The sequence below is a fragment of the Budorcas taxicolor genome, chromosome 12, assembly GCF_023091745.1.
Source record: "Budorcas taxicolor isolate Tak-1 chromosome 12, Takin1.1, whole genome shotgun sequence".
Classification (NCBI taxonomy): domain Eukaryota; kingdom Metazoa; phylum Chordata; class Mammalia; order Artiodactyla; family Bovidae; genus Budorcas; species Budorcas taxicolor.
The window spans coordinates 65,948,249-65,975,482 of record NC_068921.1 but is presented as its reverse complement, the minus strand read 5'-3'; the positions used below and the strand labels follow the sequence as shown (position 1 = coordinate 65,975,482).

The 27,234-nt window shown below is 39.1% G+C and overlaps 1 protein-coding gene across 1 annotated transcript in view; it reads right to left on the bottom strand.

Annotated features, from left to right (window-relative positions):
• GPC5 (glypican 5) overlaps positions 1-27,234 on the bottom strand; it is a gene marked incomplete at its 3' end in the record, with an annotated part of 839,344 nt that overhangs the window by 465,923 nt on the left and 346,187 nt on the right. Inside the window, exon 4 of the mRNA XM_052650326.1 lies at positions 12,166-12,299. Coding sequence (XP_052506286.1) covers positions 12,166-12,299 — 134 coding nt within the window. The remainder of the gene's footprint in view (positions 1-12,165; positions 12,300-27,234) is intronic.

The window sequence follows — 27,234 nt, the reverse complement described above, 5'->3', positions numbered from 1 at the left end:
TTTCTCTTTGGCTCCATCCCTTCATTCTTTCTGGAGTTATTTCTCCACTGATCTCCAGTAGCGTGTTGGGCACCTAACGACCTGGGGAGTTCCTCTTTCAGTATCCTCATTTGCCTTTTCATACCGTTCATGGGGTTCTCAAAACAAGAATACTGAAGTGGTTTGCCATTCCCTTCTCCAGTGGACCACATTCTGTCAGACCTCTCCACCAGGACCCGCCCCTCTTGGGTGGCCCCACACGGCATGGCTTAGTTTCACTGAGTTAGACAATGCTGTCATCTGTATGATCAGATTGACCAATTTTCTGTGATTATGGCTTCAGTGTGTCTGCCCTCTGATGCCCTCTCGCAACACCTTACTTGGGTTTCTCTTACGTTGGACGTAGAACCTTTAGAATATTGCAAAAATGGCCATGTGGGACTTGGAGGCTATATCATAAAAGACTCAGCAGCTTCTGCCTTACTTTCTCTTAGATTGTTTGCACTGAGGGAAACCAGCCACAACATGGTGAGAAAAATGAAAACTGAAAGTGGTTCTGTGCAGAAGTCACTGTGACAAAAAAACAAGTCCTTGGGCTTCCCTAGTGGCTCAGTGGTAAAGATTTGTCCTGCCAATGCAGAAGACACAGGTTCGATCCTTGGTCCAGGATGATTCCATATGCTGTGAAACAGTTAAGTCCATGTAGCACCACTATTGAGCCCGTAGCTCTAGATCCTGTGCTCTCAACAAGAGAAGTCACTGCAATGAGAAGTCCTTGCACCACCAGAGAGTAGGCTTCCCATAGCTAGAGGGAATGAAGCTCTAAAATGAAGCCTCCTGCCAACAGCCATGTGTGAGTGAGCTCTCTTGGGAGATAATCACTCCAGTCCCACTCAAGCCTTCAGACTGACTGCAGCCCCAGCTGACTTCTTGAAAGCAATCTCCAGAGACCCTGAGCCAAAATCCCAGTTAAGCAGCTCCCAAATTGTTGACCCACAGAAAGTTACATAATAAATGCTTATGTTGCTTTAAGCCACTAAGTTTGGAATGATTTGTTAGGTAGCATGACATAACCAATAAAGAAGGCTCATATGTATTGAGGGAAATGCCCCAGATAATAAGGCAGCTGTGCATTATTAGCAGCCAGGACACAGTGGCCAGGAAGCAGGTAAAATGACCAGGCAAAGGGACGTGAGCAGGGCATCAGCAACATTCATGGCCTTAGTTACCTTTCACGTTAGATGTTTCCATCAAACCCTTCATGCTACTTAATGGAGTACCATGTCATAAATGTAATCATGGCTTGGACATTTACAGTTTTAAAAATGTAACTGGCAATAACTTGAAGTTCTAGACCTAGTGAAAATATTCTTGAAAAATGAAGGTAGGTTCAAACAACAGCTGAGAGAATTCATCACTAGTAATAAGCAATGAGAGATGAGTACTCAGGCTAAAGCAAACTAATTCAGGATGAACCCATAGAACTAAAAAAAAAAAAAAAAAACGCACCAGAAAGAATATGTGAGTAATTACAGGTAAATATTGACTACTTAGGGCTTCCCTGGTAGCTCAGAGGGTAAAGAATATGCCTGTAATGCAGGAGACCCCAGTTCAATTCCTGGATTGGAAAGATCCCCTGGAGAAGGGATAGGCCACCCACTCCAATATTCTTGGGCTTCCCTGGTGGCTCAGATGGTAAAGAATCCACCTGCAGTGTGGGAGACCTGGGTTCAATTCCTGGGTTGGGAAGATGCCCTGGAGAAGGGAACAGCTATCCACTCCAGTATTCTGGCCTGGAGAATCCACATGGACAGAGTCAGTGGGCTATAGTCCATGTGTACACAGAGAGTCAGACATGACTGAGTGACTAAGCACAGCACAACATTGACCACTCAAAGATAAAATAACAAAAGGTCTTGGTGGGTTGTTAAAATGTTGGTAGAAATAAAATTTGTTGACAAAAATAGCACAAATCCTAGTAAGAGAGTAAATGTTAGTTGCTCAGTCGTGCCCAACTTTTTGCGACCCCATTGACTGCAGCCCACCAGGCTCCTCTGTCCATGAGATTTTCCAGGCAAGGATACTGGAGTGGGATGCTATTTCCTTCTCCAGGGGATCTTCCCAACCCAGGGGTCGAACCCGGGTCTCCTGCACTGCAGGCAGATTCTTTACCAACTGAGCTACAAGGGAAGCCACAGTAAGAGAGTAATGGAGTGAAACTGCTCTGAGGTGCTTAGATTGTTCAATGAGTAGTAAAACTTTTCATTTAAAGTAGAAGGTAAAAATTAAAAGTGCATACTGTGACTCCTATGACAATCATTAAAAGAAGAATAAAGAAACAAATCTAAAAAGCTATAAAGACAAAAAATAATAAATACCAGCTAAACTCAAAAGAAAACAAGAGAAACCAACACAATATTGTAAAGCAATTATCCTCCATTTAAAAATAAAAGAATTAGCTGATTATACAGAGTGAAGTAAGCCAGAAAGAAAAACACCAATACAGTATACTAACACATATATATGGAATTTCGAAAGATGGCAACGATGACCCTGTATGCGAGACAGCAGTAGAGACACAGATGTGTAGAGCAGACTTTTGGACTCTGAGGGAGAGGGAGAGGGTGGGATGATTTGGGAGAATGGCATTGAAACATGTATACTATCATGTAAGAAACAAATCGCCAGTCTATGTCCGATGCAGGACACAGGATGCTTGGGGCTGGTGCACGGGGATGACCCAGAGAGATGTTATGGGGAGGGAGGTGGGGGGGGGGGTTCATGTTTGGGAACGCATGTACACCCGTGGTGGATTCATGTCAATGTATGGCAAAACCAATACAGTATTGTAAAGTAAAGTTAAAAATATATATATCTATATATATATATCTATAGTGTATCTCCACTCAAATAAATAAATAAATAAATAATAAAAATAAAATAATTTTTAAAGAGAGAAAATAACCAAGACAAGAAGGTACATGTTTACAAAAAAAAAAAAAAAAGGAAAGAAACCAAGAATAAAGAAAAACATCGTGTAAAGGGAAAACAGATAAAAAGATGATAGCCTTAAACCCATCTATTACTTCAGTATATTACATGTCAATGTAAAATGCTGTAGAACCAACCTAATACTGAGTTATTTATGTCAAGAACAAAACAGAGATGGTCAAGGCAGATGTGTAAAGGAAACTTAACCTAACCTTACAGGAATTGACAGCTCTTTTCATGAACTGGCAGAGGACACCAGCCAATCCCTCAAACACCAAGTCTTTTTATGTCGCCTCTGAAATTCCTGCTCCCCTAATTCAGTTACCCTAATCCAAATAAGAAAGAAGACCAGTAGGCAACCAATTAGCTGAAAAAAATTAATAATCTCCATATTTATCCATAAAATACTCGTCTGTTAGCAACTCAGAACTCACTGCTCCTATAGCCTTGAGGTTCCAGTTTTGCAGGAGGCAATTCTTGTAATAAACTCAACTTTCTGCCTTTTTTTCTTAATTCAGTACAGAGTTTGGTTTTTGACACCATGGACTAAATGTGCTAAGTCACTTCAGTCAGGGCCAACTCTATGCAACCCCATGGACTGTAGCCAGCCAGGCTCCTCTGTCCATGGGTTTCTCCAGGCAAGAATACTGGAATGGGTTGCCATGCCCTTCTCCATGGGATCTTCCCCACTCAATCACTCATGGGTGATTGAACCCGTGGCTCCTACATCTCCTGCACTGGCAGTCGGATTCCTTACAACTAGCACTGCCTGGGAAGCCCAAGGGCACAAGGGCCAATCTGCAAACCTGAGGCCTGATAGCAGCCTGTCACCTGGGGGCAGGGGATGCTGAGAACTTGCCTTTAGGAGGCTGGAGAGCCATTGGTCAAGATCTCACAGGGCCTATCAAGTCTTGGCCAAAACATCCCACTTTAAAAACAAAAACTTAATCATTGCTACCTCACCTCAAAGAGATCAAATTAGTTATGTAAAAAATGGTTATACAAATATAACCTCAAAAGAATTGTTTGAATAATGGAAAATATATAAATAAAACTCTTACTGTGCCACAAAGACCTCAAAATATACATGTTTTAAGTCCTGTGCCATAAATCTACCATAATTTTAAACAACGGAATTTTATTACAAGATGTGCCAATAAAGAAACTAAATCTAAATTATAACAATATAATTTTAAAAGACTATGACTTATTTAGGGCTTCTCTTGTAGCTCAGCAGTTAAGAATATGGCTGCAGTGCAGGAGCCGCAGGAAACACAGCTTCAGTCCCTGGGTTGGGAAGATCCCCTAGAGGAGGGTATGGCAACTATTCCAGTATTTTTGCCTGTAGATTTCCAAGGACAGAGGAGCCTGATGGGCTACAGTCCATGGGGTCGCAAAGCATCAGACACAACTGAGGTGACTTAGCAGCAACAACAGCATGACTTCTTTATACATAAAAACAGTTTAAAGTTTTAGTTAATAAAATAGTATTTATTTTCATTTACACGGTAAGACAGTGTCAAAGACCCTGCTGCATTTTACAAACTACATCAGATATAAGCAAGTTTCCCAGGGAAACCTCGTAAGAAGGTGGACTCTAGTGTATATCAGTTTCACCAGGTACAGCAAGCCTCTTGCCAGAATGGCTGTACCAGGACACCATATGATGACCCACAGAGACAACCCAGTCCATGAACAGACTGACCATTAGAAATGGAGTACAAAAAAGTAGCCATATACAGCATTATAAACATATCTTTGACTGAATCAATCTTTGTATTCAATATAACTTTCATCAAAACTCAAGATTAGAAAATATATTTGAAAAAGTAAATTCCACAAACATCTAAGAAAATTTTGTAAAAGAATAAATAAGAGAGCTTATAAGATTAACAAAATCTTTAAGAGCAAAAGAAAAAACAGAAAATAAAAAAGGAAACAACAATTCCATAGAGAGCTTAAAACAGGTCAGTGTATCTATCTTTGGGAACTTTGAATGAGTCTGAATCTTTTTTAAAAATTAGCGAGAAAAGGAAAATGATAGATTGTTTTAGAGCATCCCTTGAAATCTGCCTTAGAATTGAAAACTTAAGTTGGAACTTTACATCGTATATGGCATATATAAAGATGTAGTCTCTACATATATTAATATGAGAAATGAAACTATAGTGCTAGTATGAAAAACAGAATATATATTTTTCAATTGATGCAGGAAAGACATTTTTATATAAGAAAACATATTTTATAAACTTAAGAATTTTTAACAAAGATCACTTTAGACTAAATTACCCATAAACTCATTTTTTTATATTTAACTGAAATATCATCTTAGATAGAACATGTTTTCACAGTTTAAAACTAATACATGATATACAGAACATAAAAAGAAACTCCTACAAATGGATAAATTAAATTTTCAAAGAAATCTTGTAGGAAATTGAAACTATAGGAAATGATTAAAATTTTAAAGCTATATTAGTTTGTATTAATTAGCTTATATAATTAAACTTGTTAACATATAAGCAATAAGAAACTAGATCACCCATAAAATAGGAGTGGGATGTGAATTAATAAAAAAAGACAGTACAAGAAAAAAAATCCTTGGAAATTAAAAATAAAAAATGTCACTTTATTTAACATAAAAAAATGGCCAACCTAACCCTCATCTCAGCCTCCACATACCTTCACTATAGTGATAGTAAGGCTGGGTTCTCCTGAGAAGATCCCTGCACAAGTCCAACCTTTAAATAGCATAAATCTTCCTTCATGTCTTCCCTTAAGGGACCTGTGGCCTTTTTGCTTCCCAGGAATATATACTGGCTCTCAATTAACTATAATCCTAAAGACCTAGAATGCCATTCTACTCTCTCCGTCTGACTGGGGCTTACAGAGGTCAAGGGAGTTTAAATTTTAGGTTCACATTGGGCCAAGTGAGTCCACAGAAGTTTGTCTATTTCACACTTCAGAATATGTTTTTAGAAGACACACAGTCCCCATACTGGTTCCTCAACTTATGGAGCAAGGGCCAAACTGAAGTCCCTAAAACTACCTCTTGTACAGAAATAGTAAAACAAAGGACTCTCATACCTGTACTGGTTCTGATACCAATTCCAGCAAAGAATTGTTATAAGAGAGGATACCAATTGGTAGAGAGGAAGTAGGGGACTCCACAGCAGCAAAAGTGATTTTTCCACAGCAGCAGGGTGTCTGAAAATCCACCTCAATTCTGACACTATATACTCAGAAATGGCATCAGATTCCACAAGTTAATAGTTCAGTCACACAAGATGGTGCCCTCTACCATCACACACATACACATACACATCAGATGGCAGTCTCAAGTCCAGGTTGTCACTTGTACTTCTGATCAACTGGATAAATCACATGTTCCATGACCTCCTCTCCTCTTGGATTTGATTAATTTTCTAGAGCAGCTCACAAAACTCCAAGAAATGTTTTACTTACTAGGTCAGCAGTTTATTATAAAAGGATATGGCTCCAGAACAGCCAGAAGGAAGAGCTACATAGGGCAAGGTACTGGAGAGTGGAACATACAGCTTCTTTTCACTCTCTCCTGGCAGGCCATTCACCCAGCAGTTCCAGGTATTCACCAGCCAGGATGCTCTCCAAAGCACCTTCTTCGGGGTTTTACAAAGGCTTCATTATGCAGCTGTGATTGATTAACTCATTGGACACTGGCAATTGAGTCAACCCCATGACCCCTTCCCCCTCACCAGAGGCTGGAAAGTGAGACTTAAAAGTTTGAACCTTCAGCAATTTCCCTGCTCCATCCAGTGGCTAAGATTCTGTACTTCCACTGCAGAGGGTGTGGGTTCTATCCCTGGTCAGGGACTAAAATCCCACATGCTACTCAGCCAAAAAAATAAAAAAGAGAGAGCGAGCTTTGTGTTTTAAAAGTTCCAACCTTCTAATCACATGTTGACTTTCCAGATAACCAGCCCCCATACTTAGGTGGGGTCCAAAAGTCACCTCATTACGATAACAAAAAACACCATTCTGCTCTCATCACTTAGGAAGATCCAAACATTTTAGTAATTCTATGTCACAAATGGTGTCAAAGAACAAATATAAATTTCTTACCTTATATCACACTATCACAATATGCTTAGGGAATTGCTCAGTTTAGGGTCATGAAGCCAGGAAAAGTGTAATAATGGTGATCCTAACACCTCACCATTGACTTCACTTGCTCGGCCAGTCTGTGCGCACGGGGTGGCCATGGAGAAAGGTTGGATTATCATAACCAGAGTCAGACAGTGACTCCAATTACATACTTCTTTGCATGTGTTGTCTGCTAGAGCAAATCAAAACAGGTCCTGCCACCTGCTATCCAGCTAATGATTTGACAAATGCTCTCCTCTCCTTACCAATTAGTAAGGACAATTAGAAACATTTCACTTTCAGCTGGCAAGAACAGTCACTATTAGACCTCAAGGCAATTCTCCCACTCCATGACAGACAAGAGCCACAATCATCTGGACATCCTACAGGACACCAAGCTGATAATCAAATATTGATCACATTATCCTAGATAACTTAGTAGACAAGTGAATGACTCCGATGGGGAAAATATTGACATTTTGAGTGCTTGACAATTCAGCAGGGTTTCTAAATGTCTAGTAGTCTAAATCTAATTGGGATATTCTAATTTAAAAGGCAAATCTCTGCACAGATAACCTAGAGCACAGGAAGAACCACAGAAATTTTTGGATCCCTTTGCATGTTAGAGAAAACATATTACACACATATTATAACATAGCATGCTGCTATAACACATTTATAAAATATCACCAAGCTGCTCAGACATTCAGTCCAGACCACCTAGTTCATCTATTCAATGGTAACCGAAGTACTGGTGGCAAATAAACATGTTCTGCAGAGACTCCTGAAAGCCTCATTAGAAAAATCAAAGTATAGACATCAAGAGTTTCGGAGTAAAGTCATTTTTTCTTTTATTGAACACTATTTTTGGTTAGTTGATTGACTGGGTCAGTTGGTGGATCTGTCACTCAGTATGTTGGTCAACTGGTTGGTTTACAACTGGACTCTGACAGAAACTGAACATTTTACCATAAGCCAGCAAGTGACTCTGCAACCTGAGATGCCCATGAGGAGCTAAGTGCTATCTGATCTGCCAGGCTATAAGATCAGGCTTGTATTGAAGCAACATAACATCAAGGGGAAGTGATCTACTGGAAATCAAGCTCAAGCAGATGGAAAATGCACAAGATGCCTGGAAGGTAGCCCAGACTCAGGAAGCACCTATTCCTATGCTGCCCCATCTACTTCAATCAAAATTTATGTCCTCACGGGGAAAGATCAGTTGATGAAAGGTAAATAAAATTCAGGTTGTGAAAGGAAAATCAAAATGGTATTTCCAAGAGAGCTTTCTAAAATGGAGCCAGGAGTCTGCTGAGGAAGTGTGATGTATGCATATTTCAGCCTGGATGGAATCTGACATTTGACCACATATTGTCTTAATACAGGCACCCAAAATATCTGCCCAATGATACTCATCTCATCCTTACCCTAAGTAACTCATGACAGACTATCCACTTATTGAACCCTAAAATAAAATAGAATTGAATCCTGAAATAGCCCTTAAGGATAAATACTTCCTTTCTTTCATCAGAATCAATCATAATTATTTCCAGACAACTTTAACAACCTTAGTGGCTTTTGTCTTTATAAGCCCCTGATTCTTTGCCCACCTTGAACAGTTTCACCTGAATCTGTGTCTCTGGAATTGCAATTTCTAAGAGCAAAATAAACTCTTTTCTTATTTTCAGCCTTCTGCATTGTTTGGTCTAAAAAGTCTTTCTTATGATAAGAAAGGATAAATAAAATTCAGGTCTAGTTAATGGATGCTGCTCTCTGCTAAGTCACTCAGTTGTGTCAGACTCCTTGCAACCCAATGAACTACATAGCCCGCCAGGCTCCTCTGTCCACAGGATTCTCCAGACAAGAATACTGGACTGGGTTGCCACGTATTCCTCCAAGGGATCTTCCCAACCCAGGGGTCAAACCCACTTCTCTTATGTATCTTCCATTGGCAAGAGGGTTCTTTACCCCCAGCGCCGCCTGGGAAGCCCCTGTTTATGGATAAGTCTGCACAGTATATAGGCCTCAAGCAGAAATATACTATCACAGCAATTAAGTTCCATTCAGGAGTGGCAATAAAAAATGTGTAAAAATCAAATGCTAAGTAGGCTCAAGTGCAGGACCTCTGGTTGTTCAAGAAATTAACCTATGATGAGTTTATGCTTATTCACAGGAAATGGCTAATGGTGACTGACTGGTCAAGAGCATAGGAATAGAGAGTTTGCAAGACTGGTGACATTGAGGTCTACTCAATGACCAGGATAGATTTTTATAAAACTTTCCATTTAGATAAGTCCACTCACTGCTCTTGAGTCATTTTGTAACATTTCACCTGCATGGTCTTAATTTGCAAGGGAATAAACCATGTTAAGTATTGGGTTTTGTCTTGGTTTTCCAGCATCAAGGTCATTTTGGTGGTGAAACTGCCATAACCTTTAGGAAGTTAAGATCTTCCTTACGTGGGTTTTACTATAAGAACCACCATACCCAAAGCATGTGGTGCTGGTGGTTTAGCTGCTAAGTAGTGTTCAACTCTTTGCAGTCCCATGGATTGTAGCCTACCAGACTCCTCTGTCCATGGGATTTCCCAGGCAAGAATACTGGAGTGGGTTGTCATTTCCCTCTCCAGGGGTTATTCTCAATCTAGGGATTGAACCTGTGTCTCCTGCTTGGAAGGTGGGTTCTTTACTACTGAGCCACCTGGAAGCCCAACCAACGCATACCAATTTCTCAAATGCAAGAAATGACTACTGATCACTATAAATGCTTAAACTGAAAAAAGAAAACTACCCCTCCCCCCAAAAAATCACAGCTATTTTACATGCAAACATTGTGCTAACTGTATTGCTATTGTAGCACATAGCCAGCAATAGCTCAGTTCTTTATCCCTTGCTTATAACCCAACTGAGGAGAGGATGAGGCAAGTAAGAGCACTATCCCAAAAGGAAAGAAACCTTTTTTAAATTACAGAGAGTAAATCTATGTAAAATACTGAATTCTCCAAAAGGCATTGTTAGAAATAATTGTTTGAATTAATAAACAAATACATAATTCTGAATTTCAGTTCAATTAAAAACTACTGAGAAACTAATATTTGCCATTGTACTGGCCAATTGAATACCAAAACAAATGTTCCCTTCAGTATTAAATAGTTTTTAGTTTAATCACCAATTACCAAAAGGATACTAATGAAGGCTTTAATTTAAGAAGTGAAATAATGATGGGCACAGTATAGAAATGTGAGCTACAGAAGCAAGCCACTAAATCAATGATTATAATTTTGAGTCAACAGATAGCAATTTTCTGTATTCAAGATAAAAGGTATTGACATTATTTTCTTTTAACAGATACCTAGAAATATCAATAACTTCAGATATGCAGATGATATTACCCTTATGGCAGAAAGTGAACAGGAACTTAAAACCCTCTTGATGAAAGTAAAAGTGGAGAGTGAAAAAGTTGGCTTAAAGTTCAACATTCAGAAAACAAAGATCATGGCATCTGGTCCCTTCACTTCATGGGAAATAGATGGGGAAACAGTGGAAACAGTGTCAGACTTTATTTTTCTGGGCTCCAAAATCACTGCAGATGGTGACTGCAGCCATGAAATTAAAAGACACTTACTGCTTGGAAGGAAAGTTATGACCAAGCTAGACAGCATATTCAAAAGCAGAGACATTACTTTGCTGACTAAGTTCTATCTGGTCAAGGCTATGGTTTTTCCTGTGGTCATGTATGGATGTGAGAGTTGGACTGTGAAGAAGGCTGAGCGCCGAAGAATCGATGCTTTTGAACTGTGGTGTTGGAGTAGACTCTTGAGAGTCCCTTGGACTGCAAGGAGATCCAACCAGTCCATTCTGAAGGAGATCAGTCCTGGGAATTCTTTGGAAGGAATGATGCTAAAGCTGAAGCTCCAGTACTTTGGCCATATCATGCGAAGAGTTGACTCATTGGGAAAGACTCTGATGCTGGGAGGGATTGGGGGTAGGAGGAGAAGGGGACGACCGAGGATGACATGGCTGGATGGCATCACTGACTCGATGAACGTGAATCTGAGTGCACTCTGGGAGTTGGTGATGGACAGGGAGGCCTTGCATGCTGCTATTCATGGGGTCGCAAAGAGTTGGACACGACTGAGTGACTGAAACGAACTGAACTGAACATTCAGTAACATTTGTCACATCATTTATATAAGCACTCTTTGTCTTGCATTCTGTCCAATATAGTAATCATTATTTACATGTAAAACTTTAACTAAAATTAATTGAAATTATGTAACATTAAAAATTCAATCCTCAGTCACACTAGCCAAATTTTTTTTTCCCCCATGTGGTGAGATCACTTACCTACCATGAGATCTGCCCTCTATAAATTCTGAAGTATATAACTCAATATTATTTACCACAAGGAGGGGGAAATAAGGAGTTACTATTCAGTGGGCATAGTTTCAATTAAGCAAGATGACTAAGTGTTACAGATTGCTGTACTAACACTGTACACTGGCCACATTTGAAGTGTATCATGATCATATGTCAGAGAAGGCAATGGCACCCCCCCCCCCCCCTCCAGTACTCTTGCCTGGAAAATCCCATGGATGGAGGAGCCTGGTAGGTCTCAGTCCACAGGGTCGCTAAGAGTCGGACACGACTGAGCGACTTCACTTTCACTTTTCACTTTCATGCATTGGAGAAGGAAATGACAACCCACTCCAGTGTTCTTGCCTGGAGAATCCCAGGGATGGGGGAGCCTGGTGGGCTGCCATCTACGGGGTCGCACAGAGTTGGACATGACTGAAGCAACTTAGCACCAGCAGCAGCATGATCACATGTGTGTAAGGCAGGCCACATTGCATTATAAAAAATATCCCTCATCTTAGGTATTTTGGTCTTCTGAATTGAACATACTTCCTAGTTAATAGAATAGGAGGAAGCACTGAATTTTAAAGGTAATTAATGTTGATCTTTTGTTTCTTCATTAGTGTATTTTGTTCTACTTAATTGAAAACATTCTATTCTGTTGTAAAATTAATGGCTTACTTTCTTTCTCTTTCTGGTTGTAAAACAAATGTCTTACTTTCTTCTGTTGGCAAGTGTCTCTTCACCATTTCTTATAGAGATCTTCATTCCATGCTTCTCTTTGCTTCCATCAAAAGAACAACGGGGGCTTTGTGTGGGTGTTCTGACTGGACGGCCACAAATCTTATTTACCTTTTAAATAGAAAATATTAAAGACAGTTAGAAACCATGCTCCAGTCTTTCCGAGAATGTAATATTTGCTAGAGTTTAAATCAAAGATATGTTACTTACACCACAGTATTAACCTTCAAGACTTACAAAGTTTGCTAATTTTTAAAGTAGAGGGAATCAAATTATCCATATAAAATGGCAATCACAATAAATTACTTCTATACATATTTATACAGTTTGAATGTATGCAAATGCAAAATACATGAATAAAAAAAATATGCAAAATCAGAGAACTGCATTAATAAACTAGCCTGCTAGTATAAATAAAACTATTTAACCAAAGTAGGTATTACTTATGGTTTATATTCATATCATTGACTAGTCACATACCTGTACTAAGTTTCTTAATAAAGTAATTCGCTGTTGAACATGTGGTCCAGTTCTATGTGAGTTCTAAGGGTAGTTTTCTTCTTAAAATCTTTCTTTGAAAAGGCAATAAATATGCTTATATGAGATTTCATTTTGTAATAGTTATATATCTTCTTCCTCATTCTAGTTTGCATTCAAGGGAGTTATTCATGGTTTCTTTTAAAAAATTATTTATAGAACTGAAAATTTTACTTTTTAATATTACTTAACAAAGATCTTCATTTAACTTATGAAATTATCACTGAAAATTAAGTAATTAATTGGACACATTATCATGTAAAGCATCAAAAAAGATTCACAAGATACCTTATACATTCAAAAAGGCACAGTAGTATAGTTAAAAATACATAAAAGCATTGCCTCTGAATCAAGAGACTTTGGTTCTTGTCCTAATATATCCTTCTTAATTGCTGAGATATTGATAACAGTGACAGACCTTTATAGAACTTGATTCTCTTATATGTAATATGAAGAACTTAGAATAAATTATTCTAAAGTTCCCTTAAAGTGTAATTTTAAAAAAAAATTTCCATTAATGAGCATTAAAGCAGTTACGCATCTCTTTTATTTAAACAATAATTATTTTATTTCAATATGTGCAAAGAACATGTATTATATGTTGTAGGAGATAAAAGATTAGAAATTGAATTTTCCCTAAAAGAGCTGACAATTAGAAGGAAAGAAAAACATCCTCCCATACATCAAAATGCACATGTACCTTAGAAACGTCCTTGCCTTAACAGGCTCCAGCCCACCCTGCCAATGCAAAAACTTCAGAAAACCCTGAAAAAAGCCCTTGCCCATGCTTGTTTTGGCTCCAGTCCTCCTGCCAAAGCCACTGGGCACACATGGTCAGCATAGGGACACTCCCAGACAAGACCTTACCTTCAAGAGCAGGAGAGGTAATTATTTCACCTAAATTATAGAGGCAAACAAGAAAAGCCAAACCAAATGAGAATACAGAGAAATATGTTCCAAATGAAAGCACAAGATAAAACCCCAGAACAACAACAACAACAAAAACCTCTCATAAAATGGAAACAAGTAATTTACCTAATAGAATGTTTGAAGTTACATTCCTAAAAATGTTCACCAAAAACATTCACCATTCAGGAGAGGGCTGGAGGAACACAGTAAGAATTTCAACAAAGAAATTGAAAATGTAAAACAAATATTATATATAATATACATAAATATATAGACATACACACACACACAGACACACACACAAACCTCATGGTAAGCAAAAATCTGAAATAGATCAGTTCAGTTCAGTCACTCATTCATATCTGACTCTTTGTGACCCCATGAATTGCAGCACGCCAAGCCTCCCTGTCCATCACCATCTCCCAGAGTTTACTCAAACTCATGTCCATTGAGTCGGTGATGCCATCCAACCAGCCCATCCTCTGCCATCCCCTTCTCCTCCTGGCTTCAATCTTTCCCAGCATCAAGGTCTTTTCAAATGAGTCACTTCTTCACATCAGGTGGACAAAGTATTGGAGTATCACCTTCAGCATCAGTCCTTCCAATGAATATTCAGGACTAATTTCCTTTAGGATGGACTGGTTGGATCTCCTTGCAGTCCAAGGGACTCTCAAGAGTCTTCTCCAACATTACAGTACAAAAGCATCAATTCTTCGGTGCTCAGCTTTCTTTATAGTCCAACTTTCACATCCACACACGACTACAGGAAAAACATAGCTTTGACAAGATGGACCTTTGTCTGCAAAGTAATGTCTCTGCTTTTTAATATGCTGCTTAGGTTGGTCATTACTTTCCTTGCACAGAGTAAGCGTCATTTAATTTCATGGCTGCAGTCACCATCTGCAGTGATTTTGGAGCCCAAAAAAATAAAGTCTCTCATTGTTTCCACTGTTTCCCCATCTCTTTGCCACGAACTGATGGGATTGGATGCCGTGATCTTAGTTTTCTGACTGTTGAGTTTTAAGCCAACTTTTTCACTCTCCTCTCACTTTCATCAAGAGGCTCTTTAGTTCTTCAATTTCTGCCATAAGGGTGATGTCATCTGCATATCTGAGGTTATTGATATTTCTTCCAGCAATCTTGATCCCAGCTTGTGCTTCTTCCAGCCCAGCGTTTGTCATGATGTACTCTGCATATAAGTTAAATAAGTAGGGTGACACTATACAGACTTGATGTACTCCTTTTCCTATTTGGAACCAGTCTGTTGTTCCATGTCCAGTCCTAATTCTTGCTTCCTGCCTTGCATACAAATTTCTCAGTGGTAGGTCAGGTTGTCTAGTATTCCCATCTCTTGAAGAATTTTCCACAGTTTACTGTGATCCACACAGTCAAAGGCTTTGGCATAGTCAATAAAGCAGAAATAGATGTTTTTCTGGAACTCTCTTGCTTTTTCTATGATCCAACATATGTTGGCAACATGATCTCAGGTTCCTCTGCCTTTTCTAAATCCAGCTTGAACATCTGGAATTTCACAGTTCACATATCTTTGAAGCCTGGCTTAGAGAACTTTGAGCATTACTTTGCTAGCACATGAGAGGAGTGCAATTGTGTGGTAGTTTGAGCATTCTTTGCAATTGCCTATCTTCGGAATTGAAATAAAAACTGACCTTTTCTAGTCCTGTGGCCACTGCTGAGTTTTCTAAATTTGCTGGCACATTGAGTACAGCACTTTCACAGCATCATCATTTAGGATTTGAAACAGCTCAACTGGGATTCTATGACCTCCACTAGCTTTGTTCCTAGTGATACTTCCTAAGGCCCACTTGACTTCGCATTCCGTGATGCCTGGCTCTAGGTGAGTGATCATACTATCGTGACTAACTGGGTTGTGAAGATCTTTTTTGTAAAGCTTTTTTTGTGTGTGTATTCTTGCCACCTCTTCTTAATATCTTCTGCTTCTGTTAGGCCCATACCAGTTCTGTCCTTTATTCTGCCCATCTTTGCATGAAATATTCCCTTGGTACCCCTGATTTTCCTGACGATATCTCTGGTCTTTTCCATTCTATTGTTTTCCTCTATTTCTTTGCACTGATCACTGAGGAATGCTTTCTTATCTCTCCTTGCTATTCTTTGGAACTCTGCATTCAAATGGGTATATCTTTCCTTTTCTCCTTTGCTTTCTGTTTCTTTTCTTTTCGTAGCTATTTGTAAGGCCTCCTCAGACAGCCATTTTGCTTTTTTGCATTTCTTTTTCTTGGGGATGGTCTTGTTCACTGCCTCCTGTACAATGTCATGAACCTCTGTCCATAGTTCTTCAGGCATCTGTCTATCAGATCTAATCCCTTGAATCTATTTGTCACTTCCACTGTATAGTCATAAGGCATTTGATTTAGATCAAACCTGAATGGTCTAGTGGTTTTCCCTATTTTCTTCAATTTAAGTCTGAATTTGGCAATAAGGAGTTCATGATCAGAGCCACAGTCAGCTTCCTGTCATGTTTTTGCTGATTGTATAGAGCTTCTCCATCTTTGGCTGCAAAGAATATACTCAATCTGATTTTGGTGTTGACCATCTGGTGATGTCCTTGTGTAGAGCCTCCTCTTGTGTTGGGGGAAGAGTCCGTTTGCTATGACCAGTGCGTTCTCTTGAAGAACTCTATTAGCCTTTGCCCTGCTTCATTCTGTATTCCAAGGCCAAATTTGCCTGTTACTACAGGTACTTCTTGACTTCCTACTTTTGCATTCCAGTCCCCTATAATGAAAAGGACATCTTTTTTGGATGTTAGTTCTAGAAGGTCTTGTAGGTCTTCATAGAACCGTTCAACTTCCGCTTCTTCAGCATTACTGGTCGGGGCATAGACTTGGATTATTGTGATATCAAAGATAAAGACACAAAATGGAGAAAGGAACTCAAACATTTCACCAAAGTAAATCATCAAACCACAGGAAAAGGGACTAAAAGAAGAAAATTAAAAGGAAGAACTAAAAATACATACACAAAATAATGAACTAAATGCTGAAGTGCCCTAATCAAAGGACACAGGTGTTTAAATCAGTAAAAATAACAAGATTCATCCACATAATGCTTAGAAGATAATTCACTGCAATGCTAAAGACACGCACAGATGAAAGTCAGAGGTGGAAAAGGTATTCCATGCAAATGGAAACAAAAAGAGCAATACTCATATCAGACAAAATAGACCTGAAAACAAAGTCCATAATGAAAGACAAAATAAAATATTCAGTTCAGTTCAGTTCAATCACTAGGTCATGTCCACTCTATGCGACCCCATGAATTGCAGCACACCAGGCCTCCCTATCCATCACCAACTCTTGGAGTACACTCAAACTTATGTCGATCAACTCGGTGATGCCATCCAGCCATCTCATCCTCTGTCGTACCCTTCTCATCCTGCCCCCAATCCCTCCCAGCATCAGAGTCTTTTCCAATGAGTCAACTCTTTACATGAGGTGGCCAAAGTGCTGGAGTTTCAGCTTTAGCATCATTCCTTCCAAAGTACAGCCAGGACTGATCTCCTTTAGAATGGACTGGTTGGATCTCCTTGCAGACCAAGGGACTCTCAAGAGTCTTCTCCAACACCACAGTTCAAAAGCATCAATTCTTCAGTGCTCAGCTTTCTTCACAGTCCAACTCTCACATCCATACATGACTATGGGATAAATTATAGCTTTGACTAGACAGACCTTTGTTGGCAAAGTAATGTCTCTGCTTTTGAATATGCTATCTAGGTTTGTCATAACTTTCCTTCCAAACACTAAGTGTCTTTTAACTTCATGGCTGCAGTCACCATCTGCAGTGATTTTGGAGCCCAGAAAAATAGTCTGACACTGTTTCCACTGTTTCCCCATCTATTTCCCATGAAGTAATGGGACCAGATGCCATGATCTTCGTTTTCTGAATGTTGAGCTTTAAGCCAACTTTTTCACTCTCCACTTTCACTTTCATCAAGAGGCTTTTTAGTTCCTCTTCACTTTCTGCCATAAGGGTGGTGTCATCTGCATATCTGAGGTGATTGATATTTTTCCTGGCAATCTTGATTCAAGTTTGTGCTTCTTCCAGCCCAGTGTTTCACTTGATGTATTCTGCATATAAGTTAAATAAGCAGGGTGACAATATACAGCCTTGACATACTCCTTTTCCTATTTGGAATTATTCTGTTGTTCCATGTCCAGTTCTAATTGTTGCTTCCTGACCTGCATATTGGTTTCTCAAGAGGCAGGTCAGGTGGTCTGGTATGCCCATCTCTTTCAGAATTTTTCACAGTTGATTGTGATCCACACAGTCAAAGGCTTTGGCATAGTCAATAAAGCAGAAACAGATGGTTTTCTTGAACTCTCTTGCTTTTTCCATGATCCAGCAGATGTTGGCAATTTGATCTCTGGTTCCTCTGTCTTTTCTAAAACCAGCTTGAACATCTGGAAGTTCACGGTTCACGTATTGCTGATGCACGGCTTGGAGAATTTTAAGCATTACTTTACTAGCGTGTGAGATGAGTGCAATTGTGCGATAGTTTGAGCATTCTTTGGCATTGCCTTTCTTTGGGATTGGAATGAAAACTGACCTTTTCCAGTCCTGTGGCCACTGCTCAGTTTTCCAAGTTTGCTGGCGCATTGGGTGCAGCACTTTCACAGCATCATCTTTCAGGATTTGAAATAGCTCAACTGGAATTCCATCACCTCCACTAGCTTTGTTTGTAGTGATGCTTCTTAAGGCCCACTTGACTTCACATTCCAGGATGTCTGGCTCTAGGTGAGTGATCACACCATCGTGATTTTCTGGGTCATGAAGATCTTTTTTGTATAGTTCTTCTGTGTATTCTTGCCACCTCTTCTTAATATCTTCTGCTTCTGTTACGTCCATACCATTTCTGTCCTTCATGAAGCCGATCTTTGTATGAATCTTTCCTTGGTATCTCTAGTTTCCTTGAAGAGTTCTCTAGTCTTTCCCATGCTGTTATTTACCTCTATTTCTTTGCATTGATCGCTGAGGAACGCTTTTTTATCTCTCCTTGCTATTCTTTGGAACTCTGCATCCAGATGCTTATATCTTTCCTTTTTTCTGTTGGTTTTCACTTCTCTTCTTTTCACAGCTAAGGCCTCCCCAGACAGCCATTTTGCTTTTTTGCATTTCTTTTCCCTGGTCTTGATCCCTGTCTCCTGTACAATGTCACGAACCTCCGTCTACAGTTCATCAGGCACTCTATCTATCAGATCTAGTCCCTTAATTCTATTTCTTACTTCCACTGTATAATCATAAGGGATTTTACATAATGCTAAAAGTGTTAATCCAAAAAGAATTATTAAACACAAATTAACCTATGTATGCCTAAATACATAAGGAAAATATTAAAAAAACATAAAGGGAGAAAGTGACAGTAATACAACAATAGTAGGGGACTTCTAATGCACTACCCACAGCAATGGACATACCACCTGGACAGAAAATCAGTAGGCAAAAATTGGCCTTAAATGACACATGAGACTAAATGTGCTTAATAGATATCCAGAGAACATTCCACCCCCAAACAGCAGAATACACATTCTTTTCAAGGTCACATGGAATACTCCCCAGGATTAGCACATGCTAGGTCACAAAATAAATCTCAATAAATTAGAGAAAATTGAAATCATATCAAGCATCTTCTCTGACCACAAAGATATGAAACGAGAAAACACTTACAGGAAAAAAAAAAAAAAACTTGAAAAAACACAAACACATGGAGACTGAATAACGTGCTGCTGCTGCTGCTAAGTAGCTTCAGTCATGGCCAACTCTGTGTGACCTCATAGATGGCAGCCCACCAGGCTCCCCATCCCTGGGATTCTCCAGGCAAGGGTACTGGAGTGGGGTGCCACTGCCTTCTCCAATAATATGTTACTAACAACAAAAAATAAAAAGGTCTATAGAGAAGTCTAAAAATTTCCTGCGACTAATCAAAACGAAGACTCAACTTTCAAAAATCTATAGGATATGGCAAAACAGTCCTAAGAAGGATTAGGACTATAGTAAGAGAGGATAGTGTCACAGGCCTATCTCAGGAAATAAGGGAAATCTCAAATAAGCAATCTAACATGACACTCTAAAAAAAACAGAAAAAGAAGAAAAAACAAAGTATAAAGTTAATAGAAGGAAGGAAATAAAAATCAGAGTAGAAATGAATGAGGTAGAGAACAAAAAAAAATATCAATGAAACTAAGAGCTGAGTTTTTTTAAACTACAAACAAATCTAGTGGAAGTGATGGAATTCCAGTTGAGCTATTTCAAATCCTGAAAGATGATGCTGTGAAAGTGTTGCACTCAATATGTCAGCAAATTTGGAAAACTCAGCAGTGGCCACAGGACTGGAAAAGGTCAGTTTTCATTCCAATCCCAAAGAAAGGCAATGCCAAAGAATGTTCAAACTACTGCACAATTGCACTCATCTCACACACTAGTAAAGTAATGCTCAAAATTCTCCAAGCCAGGCTTCAGCAATACGTGAACCATGAACTTCCAGATGTTCAAGCTGGTTTTAGAAAAGACAGAGGAACCAGAGATCAAATTGCCAACATCTGCTGGATCATGGAAAAAGCAAGAGAGTTCAAGAAAACCATCTGTTTCTGCTTTATTGACTATGCCAAAGCCTTTGACTGTGTGGATCACAATCAACTGTGGAAAATTCTGAAAGAGATGGGCATACCAGACCACCTGACCTGCCTCTTGAGAAACCAATATGCAGGTCAGGAAGCAACAGTTAGAACTGGACTTGGAGCAACAGACTAATTCCAAATAGGAAAAGGAGTATGTCAAGGCTGTATATTGTCACCCTGCTTATTTAACTTCTATGCAGAGTACATCATGAGAAATCCTGGGCTGGAGGAAGCACAAGCTGGAACCAAGAGCCGGGAGAAATACCAATAACCTCAGATATGCAGATGACACCACCCTTATGGCAGAAAGTGAAGAGGAACTAAAAAGCCTCTTGATGAAAGTGAAAGTGGAGAGTGAAAAAGTTGGCTTAAAGCTCAACATTCAGAAAACGAAGATCATGGCATCTGGTCCCAGCACTTCATGGGAAATAGATTGGAAACAGTGGAAACAGTGTCAGACTTTATTTTTGGGGCTCCAAAATCACTGCAGATGGTGACTGCAGCCGTGAAGTTAAAAGACGCTTACTGCTTGGAAGGAAAGTTATGACCAACCTAGATAGCATATTCAAAAGCAGAGATGTTACTTTGCCAACAAAGGTTTGTCTAGTCAAAGATACAGTTTATCCCATAGACATGTATGGATGTGAGAGTTGGACTGTGAAGAAAGCTGAGCACTGAAGAATTGATGCTTTTGAACTGTGGTGTTGGAGAAGACTCTTGAGAGTCCCTTGGTCTGCAAGGAGATCCAACCAGTCCATTCTAAAGGAGATCAGTCCTGGCTGTTCTTTGGAAGGAATGATGCTAAAGCTGAAACTCCAGCACTTTGGCCACCTCATGCGAAGAGTTGACTCATTGGAAAAGACTCTGATGCTGGGAGGGATTGGGGGCAGGAGGAGAAGGGGACAACAGAGGATGAGATGGCTGGATGGCATCACCGACTTGATGGATGCAAGTTTGAGTGAACTCCACAAATTGGTGATGGATAGGGAGGCCTGGTGTGCTGCAACTCACAGCGTCGCAAAGAGTCGGACATACTGAGTGACTGAACTGAACTGAACCTACTGGTATAAAATTGATAAACCTTTAGCCAGACTCATAAAAAAAGGAGATGGCCCAAATAAATAAAGCTAGAAAATGTAGAAAGTACAACTGATATCCTAGAAATACATACAATCATAAGAGAATACTACAGTTATAAGCCAAAATTTGGACAATGTACAAGAAATGGATAAATTCCTAGATACATATAATCCTCCAAGACTGAATCAGGAAAAAACAAAAAGTATGTACAGAACCATTAATAGTAATTAAATTAAATCAGCAATAAAAAACTTTCCACCAAAGTTCAGAACAGATAGCTTCATAGGGGAATTCTACAAAACATTTCAAGAAAAGTTAATACCCATTCTTCTCAAATTATTCTGAAAAACAGAAGAGAAAGGAACACATTCAATATCATTCTATAAGATCAGCAATATCGTGATATCAAAACCAGACAGAGACATTACAAAAAGAGAAAATTAACAGTCCAATATCCCTGATAAACACAGAGGCAAAAATCCTCAAAAAATATTAACAAATTTCTTTCAACACTACAATAAGATCATAGGTCATGATCAGGTGGGATTTACTGAAAGGATGCAGGGCTCCCCTGGTGCCTCAGATGGTAAAGAATCTTCCTGCAATGCAGGAGACCTGGGATCCATCCCTGGGTTGGGAAGATCCCCTGGAGAAGGGAGTGGCTACCCACTCCAGTATTCTTTCCTGGAGAATCCCATGGACAGAGGAGCCTGGCAGGCTACAGCCCATGGGGTCACAAAGAGTCAGACATGACTGAATGACTAAGCACAGCACAGATGCAGGATGACTCAGTATCCACAAATCAATTAATGTGATATACCAGGTTAACAATGAAGGATAAAAATTACATGATCATCTCAATAGATACAGAAAAAGCATTTGACAAAATTCAACATACATTCATGACAAAAACTCTCAATAATGTTGGTATAGGGGAAACATTTAGTTAGGCATAGTCAGTCAGTCTCAGATGTGTCCAGCTCTGCAACCCCATGGGCTGTAGCCCAACAGGTTCCTTTGGCCATGGAATTCTCCAGGTAAGAATACTGGAGTGGGTTGCCATTCCCTTCTCCAGGGTATATTCCTGACTCAGGGATCAAAAATGGGCCTCCCACATTGCAGGCAGATTCTTTACCATCTATAGAGGAAACATACCTCAACATAATAGCCATTTATGATAAACACACAGCTAACATCGTACTCACCAGTGAAATTTGAAAGCTTTTTGGAAGTCCTAGTGACAGCAATCAGACAACAACAACAAAAATAAATAAAAAGTCATCAAATTGGAAGAGAAGTAAAAATGGCTGTGAACCAAACATCTACAAGCAATAAATGCTGGAGAGGGTGTGGAGAAAAGGGAACCCTCCTACACTGTTGGTGGGAATGCAAACTAGTACAGCCACTATGGAAAACAGTGTGGAGATTCCTTAAAAAACTGGAAATAGAACTGCCGCATGACCCAGCAGTCCCACTGCTGGGCATACACACCGAGGAAACCAGAATTGAAAGAGACACGTGTACCCCCAATGTTCATCACAGCACTGTTTATAATAGCCAGGACATGGAAGCAACCTAGATGTCCATCAGCAGATGAATGGATAAGAAAGCTGGGGTACATATACACAATGGAGTATTACTCAGCTATTAAAAAGAATACATTTGAATCAGTTCTAATGAGGTGGATGAAACTGGAGCCAATTATACAGAGTGAAGTAAGCCAGAAAGAAAAACACCAATACAGTATACTAACACATATATATGGAATTTAGAAAGATGGTAATGATAACCCTGTATGTGAGACAGCAAAAGAGACACAGATGTATAGAACAGTCTTTTGGATTCTGTGGGAGAGGGAGAGGGTGGGATGATTTGGGAGAATGGCATTGAAACATGTATAATATTATGTAAGAAACAAATCGCCAGTCTAGGTTTGATGCAGGATACAGGATGCTTAGGGCTGGTGCACTGGGATGACCCAGAGAGATGGTATGGGGAGGGAAGTGGGACAGGAGTTCAGGATTGAGAACTCATGTACACCCGTGGCAGATTCATGTGGATGTATGGCAAAACCAATACAGTATTGTAAAGTAAAATAAAGTAAAAAAAAAAAAAAAAAAAGATATATTAAAAAAAAAACTCTATTTGCAGACAACATGATATTATACATAGCAAACTCTAAAGGCTCTGCCTAAAAGCTCTCAAAATAAATGAATTCAGTAATGTCACATGATACAAAATAAATATACAGAAATTTGTTGCTTTTCTATACATTTATACTGAACTATCAGAAAGAGAAATCAAGAATACCATCCCATTTCCAATGACATCAAAAAGAATAAAACACCTAGGAATAAATTTAACCAAAATGATGAACGACTTGCATTCTGAAAACTATAAGACACTGATGAAAGAAATTGAAGACAACACAAATAAATGAAAACTATTCTGTGTTCATGAATTAGAAGCATTAAAATAATTAAATACTCAAATATTTACGATAGCCAAGACATTAAAGCAACCTAAATAAGTATCCATCAACAGATGAAAGGATAAAGAAGATACAGTATATAGAGGTGACCCTTCAAAAATCTGGGTGTTAGGGGCACCAAACCATACAGTCAAACATCCACATGTAACTTTAAAGTCCACTCTGTGTATCCACATTCATGGATTCAACCAATTGTGGATATTGTGGTGCTGAAGTACATATTTATCAAAAGAAAAAAAAAGCCCTCACATGTATGGATAAAATCCACATATACGTTCAAACCTATGTTGTCCAAGAACTAGGTGTACAACAACTGTATATACGATGGACTATTACCTAGCCATTTTAAAAAAGAAATGGAATCTTGCCATTTGCAACAACATGAATGGATCTGGAGGGTATTATACTAAGTGAAATAAGACAGAAAAAGATAAATACTATGCTTTCACTTATACTGACATATAAAAAAAACCAAAACAAACAAATATAACAAAATAGGAACAGACTGAGATATAGAGAACAAACTGGTGGTTGCCACAGGGGAGGCAGTTGGGGGTGATGGGTGGATTAGATGAAGGGGATTCTGAGGTACAAACTATCTGTTACTACATGACTGTGACTGCATATTAGGTCAAAGGCTGTAATGTAGAGCACAGGAAATACAGTCAATAATATTAACTTCGCATGGTGTGTAGTCTATAAAAATATGGAAGCCACTATATTGTACACTTGAAACTAATATGACATTGTAAGTCAGTTATACGTCAATAAAAAAGAAAATGAAATAAAACTGTAACATGTAGAAAATGAACAGAATAATTCTGGGGTGTTTAGGGAAGAGACTCAGTAGGTGATGTCTAAATAACAGATTAAAAGATAAAACTAGAAGCTGGTCAGGTGGACAAAGTGGGAAAACTCCAGAAGAGAGTAGAAAAGCAGAGGTGTATAACATGTATAACATGTTTCAGAGAACAAAGGTGACACCTGAAAGATGAAGGAAGACACAAAAATGTAAGGTAAGACCTTAGAAATGAGGGAAGACATAAAAATGCCATATATGTGGTGATGGATGTTAATCAGACTTATTGTGGTAATCATTTCATAATATATAGTAATATCAGGTCATATGCCGTATACCTGAAAATAACATAAAGTTATAGATCAATTATATCTCACGTCTTGGATATCAAGTTGAAAATCTTACTTTAGCAAGTGGAAATCAGGCAAAAGTTTCAAGGCAGGAAAAGGTAGCTTAATGATCTACACAAGAAAAATATTTATGACAGCAGTTTGCAGGTAAGGAGACCAAGGTCCCACACAGAACACTAGAGAAAGGCTGAGACCGAAGGTCAGCAGCAGAAGTGCTGAAAAGAAGCAACAGATATAAGAAGTAGACAGGAGGGACAGATTGTAGCTTGGAGATATATAATAATTAGATATAGAATGTTTCTGAACAAAGAAAAATGGTGGAAGGTGCAAGGAAAATCTTGATAGAGGTAAGTGCAAGAAAACATCAGGCTGACATCAGAAACGGATAAAAATTTGGTTTGCCTGCAAAGGAGAAAATATTAAGTATTGTAGTAGAAGGGAATTAAGTTTGAAGGGTAGGTTGGAGTCATATCTTGGAGGTTTAAAATGACAACCTAAGTTTCATTTATTAAACTAAACCTCTGATAGCTATTGAATGGAAAAGTAAAATGCTAGAGCTGATACTTAGCAATGAATCTGACGCTTGGACTAGAGAGATAGACCTATTAAAGGCGAGTGACCTGTTAATAGATTCTAAAGTTTGAAGGGTCCTCAAGTTCCATCCTAAAGGAAATCAGTCCTGAATATTCATTGAAAGGACTTGATGCTGAAGCTGAAACTCCAATACTCTGACCACCTGTTGTAAAGAACTGACTCATTGGAAAAGACCCCGATGCTGGAAAAGATCAAAGGCAGGAGGAGAAGGGGAAGACAGAGGATGAGATGGTTGGATGGCATCACCAACTCAATGGACATAAGTTTGAGTAAGCTCTGGGAATTGGTGATGGACAGGGAGGCCTGGCATGATGCAATCCGTGGAGTTGCAAAGAGTCGGACATGACTGAGCAACTGAGCTAAACTGAAAGTTCGAAGGAAAGTTAATTTTATTCTGAACTACAGTCATGACAGTATCCATAACAAGAAGGATTCATGAATCATATACAGACAGAAGAGAAGAAAAATCAACAGGGTTAAATCCAGAACACTGACAATACCAAATGATAGCGGGGATGTGGAGCAACAGAAACTCTCATTCTTTGCTGTTGAGGAAGCACAAGGGCACAGCCCAGTTTGGAAAATTGTTTGGCAGCTTCTTACAAACAAACAGACAAAAACACTTTTATCATATGATCCAGCAATCACACTCCTTGTAATTTACATTAAAAACTTATATACACACAAAAACCTGCAGCTTTATTGTTTATAGCAGCTTTATTGAGATTGCCAAAATTTGGAAGCAACCAAGTTGCCCTTCTGTAGACAAATGGATAAATAAACTTTGGTCCATCCAGACAACAGAACATTATCCAGTGTGAAAAAGAAATGAGCTATCAAACTGTGAAGACACAGAGAAAACTTAAATGCCCATCACTGAGTGAAAGAAGTTATATTGAAAATGCTATATACTATATGACTCCAATTATATGGCATTCTGGAAAAGGCAAAACTATGGAGTCAGTAAAAAGATCAGTGGTTGCCAGAAGTGGGGATCAGCAGGGGCCAGGGGGCAGGGGTCAGGTGGTGAATGGAGAAACACAGGATTTATAAGGCAGTGAAAATTACTCTGTATGATACCATAATGGGAGATACATGTCACTATGTGTGTATGCTTAGTCGTTTAGTTGGGTCCGACTCTTTGAGATCCCATGGACTGTAGCCCACCGGTCTCCTCTGTCCATGGGGATTCTCCAGGCAAGAATACTGGAGTGGGTTGTGATGCCCTCCTCCAGGGGATCTTCCCAACCCAGAAATCAAACTCAGATCTCCTATATTACAGGCAAATTCTTTACCATCTGAGCCACCAGGGAAGCCCACATGTCACTGTGTATTTGTCCAAACCCATAAAATGTAGAACACCAAGAGTGAACTCAAAACTATAGATTTGGGGAGACAGTGATATGTTGATGTAGGTTCATCAGTTGTAGCAAATGTATCACTCTGGTAGAGGATGCTAACAATGGGGGAGGTTCTGCATGTGTGGGGACAGGGGCTACATGGGATATCTTTTTACCTTGTAGTCAGTTTTGATGTAAGATTAAAATTGCTCTAAAAAAATAGAAAAAAATTGGTACAGATAAACCTAATTACAGGGCAGGAATAGAGACACAGATGTAAAAGAATGGATGGGTGG